This window comes from Herpailurus yagouaroundi, unplaced genomic scaffold (assembly GCF_014898765.1).
Source record: "Herpailurus yagouaroundi ecotype Mexico unplaced genomic scaffold, PumYag 166, whole genome shotgun sequence".
Taxonomy (NCBI): Eukaryota; Metazoa; Chordata; class Mammalia; order Carnivora; family Felidae; genus Herpailurus; species Herpailurus yagouaroundi.
The window spans coordinates 27,385,083-27,390,178 of NW_024412407.1; the positions used below are offsets into that span (position 1 = coordinate 27,385,083).

At 41.5% G+C, this 5,096-nt stretch overlaps 1 protein-coding gene across 1 annotated transcript; it reads left to right on the forward strand.

Moving 5' to 3' along the window:
- The first annotated feature begins 1,377 nt into the window (after window positions 1–1,377).
- LOC121038837 (cationic amino acid transporter 3-like) lies at window positions 1,378–3,276 on the forward strand. The gene is given in 2 exon segments (XM_040488718.1): window positions 1,378–1,503; window positions 1,505–3,276. Coding segments are annotated over 2 exon segments (1,662 nt in total). The 3' UTR covers window positions 3,041–3,276.
- The last annotated feature ends 1,820 nt before the right edge of the window (window positions 3,277–5,096 follow it).

The following is a 5,096-nucleotide window of genomic DNA, read 5'->3' on the forward strand; positions in this document are numbered from 1 at the left end:
ACTTGCTTGAGGACGAGGCCATCTGAATAGTATCAGGGGAGGAGGAGGAAGAAGAAACCACATGCAAGATTTGTTCATTAAGAAGATATATCTGGTATATTCAGACAGTGTTTTGAGCATGTTAAAAATAGCTCCTTGTGAGAAATTAATAGTTGAGTGTTTCAATATAAGCTCACAGAGCAGAGCAGATTCTCCAGGCTGCTAGCAGCTGACATCACAGATGGTGCAGGGCATTTATAGAGTACAGCGTGGTCAGTGAGGAAACTGTCTGCAGAAGTGAACTCACCTTTTCTCCTAGAACCCAGAGAGAGAGAGGACACAGAAGAAATTGTTTTGGTTGTGAGCTGTGAAGCTAGGTGACTTATTTCTTTTCTCCTTACCCATCACACTCTCATTACTGTGGTGAATTTTTGTCTGGTTGCTTTGGGTGAGGTTCACTGAATGTCCTAATTCACAAAATGGCCTTGATGGCTCCTCTCCCTTCTTAATAATGAACACTTCTTTGGCTGCTGCACCCATTTCACTAGTGTTTCCTCACCAGAAAGCCTGCTCCTCCAATTCTTGCAGGGAGTTATGAAGGCCCTACCCCTTCCTCCCTCTTCCTCTCTTTTCACAGCTCCCCTGTGGGCCTAGGTGGGTAAAATGAAGTGTTGGACTGAACATTCTTTGCCATCATATAGCTAAGTGGATGGTGCAGAATGAGGAGAAAGGGGGCCAAAGTGACATCTAAGCTTGGCTGATTTGGGGGCTACTGGTTTTAAGACTGGGGAGCTGATATTTATATTTTAAAATCAAATTATATTTAAAAAATGATTGTGTAATTGCAATGACACATTCCATTCTGTGAATTAATGTGTCATAACTTGCAGCTAAGTACTGCACATACATTGTGCTCCTGAATCATTTCACAATAAATTTGAGCCCTTGTGTCTTATAGCTTAATTAGTACATGAAGCTACATGATTTTGATGAACCCACATGGGATTATGTCATGTGGTGTGTAAAAAAGCAGAAGGTTGGGAGATATTTAGCAATTTTTCTGAGTGGAAAGCTAGATTGAATTTTCTATGTCTTTTGGTGTCAGTTTCTGTGATATTTGGATTGCAACAGGTGACATGCAACTTCTGAGCTCTGGTTTGTGGGTTGAATAATGAGTTAAGTAAATATTAATTGTTTACCATATCTTAGGCATTATGGAGGGATAGTGCAAAGCAGAAGAAATACGAGGCAGCAGATTTGAAGCCTGAGCAAAGGAACTTGACAGTCCCAATACATCAGCTTAACTCACTCAGTCTCACCAAACCTGATCTGAGGCACTTGACTCCCTGGGCTTGATGCAGCTCTCTGATTTCAGAATCCCCTTCAATTCCAGCTAGAATGCTGTGTCAGGCACTTCAAAGATTTGCTCAAAAGTTGGTATGCAGACATAAGCTGGAGCCACTGGTACCTGAGACTGCCCCTGCCAGAAGTCTGAACACTCTGGATTTTGTGGACCTGAGTATGTGGCTACACAGTGGGTGTAGGTGTGTATGTCCTGGCTGGTGAGGTGGTTAGAAATAAGGCAGGACCATCCATTGTGATCTGCTTTCTGCTGGCCGGCCTAACTTCAGTGTTGGCTGGTCTGTGCTATGCAGAGTTGAGTGCCCGGGTTCCATGTTACAGCTTTTCATATCTCTATAACTTTGTCACTGTGAGTGAACTCTGGGCTTTCATCACTGACTGGAACCTCATCCTTGTCAATGTTGTTAGTACAGCCATTGTGACCTGGACCTGGACCTTAGCTTTTGACAACCCTTTTGGGAACAACATCTTTCAGACCCTACGTGAGAGGATCTCACCTCATGTTCCCTATTGTTTTGTGCAAATGCCAGGCTTCTTTGTTGTGGGCCTTGTGTTGTTGCTCATGTAATTGCTGACTAAGAATATTACATTGCTTTTCCTGGTTACCAACATGGTCCCATTAGTGGTCACATTGGTGACACTTTTTGTTCTCAGTTTTGTCATCATCACTGGCTTCATTAAGGGGGACTTGCACAACTGGAAGCTCACAGAAGAGGACTACATAAAGGCTGGACTCAATGACAGCTCTATCTTGGGCCCTCAGGGTTCCATCTGTAGGAGCATTGTGATTTCACTGTTCATCTTGTTTTTGTTGTACTTTGGTGTCTCTGCGTCACTTACACTTAGGATGCCTTACTACCAGCTTCAACCTGGGAGCACCTTGCCTGAGGCATCTCTCCATATTGGCCGGGCCCCTGCCTACTATGTTGTGGCTTTTGGATTTTTCTGTAATGTTTCAGCCAACATCTTTGACTTGAAGTTCCCTATATATCAGTTGACATACATGATGGCAAAGGGTGGCCTTCTGTTCCCTGTCCTTACCAGAATCCATACCAACACATCCATCTGCATCATGGCCATGTTGATATTAGTCATTATTACAGCAATCATGATATTCTTCTTTGGACTCACTGATCTCTTGGACCTCATATCAATTGGGGCCCTGCTAATTTATTCTCTGCTGGCTTTTTGTGTTCTCATCCTCAGGTATCAGCCTGAGGTGAAGAAAGGGGGAAATGAAGCAGAGGTGCAGGAGGAGAATGGACCTGCAACAGAGAGGCTGACTCTACAGGGACTACTTTTTCCAGGCAGCTCCTCACCCACTCCACTCTCTGGCCAGGTTGTCTACGTTTGCTCCTCACTGCTTGTTCTGCTGCTCACTCTTCTTTGCCTGGTGCTGGCCCAGTGGCCAGTTCTGCTTTCTGGAGACCCAGTGTGGATTTCAGTGGTTGTGGTGCTCCTGGTGCTCATCACTGGGCTCACTGGGGTCATCTGGAGACAGCCTCAGAGCTTCAGTTCCCTTCACCTTAGGGTCCCTGCTCTGCCTCTCCTCCCACTACTGAGTGTCTTTGTGAATGTTTGCCTTATGATGCAGATGATAGGTGGCACCTAGGCCCAATTTGGTGTCTGGATGCTGATTGGATTTGCTATCTACTTCAGCTATGGGATCCAACACAGCCGGGTCACTAACACCACTTAAGTTAGGACCAAAACTGTAGACCTTGAACTCAGCAGTGCATGTACACATCATCACATCTGAATGCAGTCTGGTCCCCCTGCACAATATTGGAGAGTACTCTTGAGTACATTGAAAGCTAGGCCTCCTGTGGGATGTTTTTTGGGAGAACACTAATAGAGCTCTGTATGTACTGTGGAGGAGTGAATGATGTGTCTTCTCTCTCTCTCTCTCTCTCTTCTTTTACTTGTCTACTTTTTAATTATGTAGCTGCTTACTGGCTTTGAAACAATTATAATTACAATAAACTAGACAAAGTGTTTTTGTTTTCTTTGGGTAAATACTCAGTAGTGGAATTACTGGATTCTATGGTAGTTCTATTTTTAATTTTTTGAGAAACTTGCCTACTGTTTTCCATAGTGGCTGCACAAATTTCCATTCCCATTGACAGTGCATAGGGCTTATTTCTCTACATCCTTGCCTACACTTTTTAATTTTTATCTTTTTGACTTTAGCCATTCTGACAGGTGTAAAGTGGTATCTCTTTGCAGTTTTATTTTGTGTTTCCCTGATCATTATGAATGCTGAACATTTTTTATGTGTTCATTGGTCCTCCACTCATTTTTAAATTGGATTTCTTTTAGCATTGAGTTGTATAAGTTCTTATATATTTGCATATTAATCCCTTATTGGATGCATCATTTACAAATAACTTCTCACTCAGTAGATTGCCTTTTTGTTTTGTTGATGGTTTCCTTTGCTGTGTAAAAGCTTTAGTTACACTAATTCAAAAATATATATGTACCCTTATATTTATTGCAGCATAATATACAATAGCCAGGATATGGGAGCAATTAAATATCCATTAATAAATGAATGGATAAAAAAGATAAGGTATATACACACAGTAGAATATTAATCAGCCCTTGAAAAAAATGAAACCTTGCCATTTATAACAATATGGATAGACATAGAGAGTATAGTGCTATTTGAAATAAATCAGAGAGAGGCAAATACCATATAATTTCACTCATATTAGAAATTTAAGAAATAAATGAACAAGGAAAAATAGGACAAACAAAAAAAACAGACTCTTAAATACAAGAAACAAACTGGTGTTTGTGAAAAGGGAAGTGTGTGGGAGCAGGGTGAAATAGATACAGGGAATTAAGAATACACTTATCTTGGGGCACCTGGGTGGCTCAGTTGGTTAAGCATACAACTTTAGCTCAAGTCATGATCTCATGGTTCATGATTTTGAGCCCCTCATTGGACTCTGTGCTGACAGCACAGAGACTGGAGCCTGCTTCAGATTCTGTGTGTCTCTCTCTCTCTCTCTCTGAGCCCCCCCCCCCCCCCCGACTAGCGCTCTCTCTCCCTCTGAAAAGTAAATAAACATTATAAAAAATTTAAGAGTACACTTACCTTGATGAGCAATGAGAAATGTGTGGAATTGTTGAATCACATTGTACACCTGAGAGTAATATAACAACACTGTATGTTAATTATGCTGCAATAAAAAGAATAAAGGAAACTAGCAAAAACAACAACGATAAAAAGATGAAATATGGCCCCTGTCCTTATGGAGCACATATTCTAATACAAGGGGTAAACCATAGCTGTAACACAAAGTGGAAAGTATTGTCATAAGTAATATACAAATAAAGTATCTTGGGACTTAAGAATGGAGGTTGAGCATCTGTGGCTGTCTGGTTTTATTATAGCTCAGGGATAGGACCTGTGGGCAGAAAGAGATGCCTTGGGATTGTGAGAAGTGACTAATTTTATACTTTTAAGTTTGTTGAGGGGGTGGGGGTAGAGATGAAGTTAGTTTCTAAGAATTTTGGAAGCAAGGCTTTCAGGACCTTGAGGGGCTAGCTGCTGTTAAGATGAGGTTACTTTTAGTCTTTAATAAAACATAAACATTAAGACACTAAGGCAGTCATGAGTTCCTTGAGAAATGCCATGCTCTGCATGTTTCAGACATCTACCGGTGGGCGGCAAGCTATAAGGTGATTTAATTTAAGCTACATTTCTCTTGACTTTGTTTGCCTCATTTTCCCCCATGAACAACTTTGAC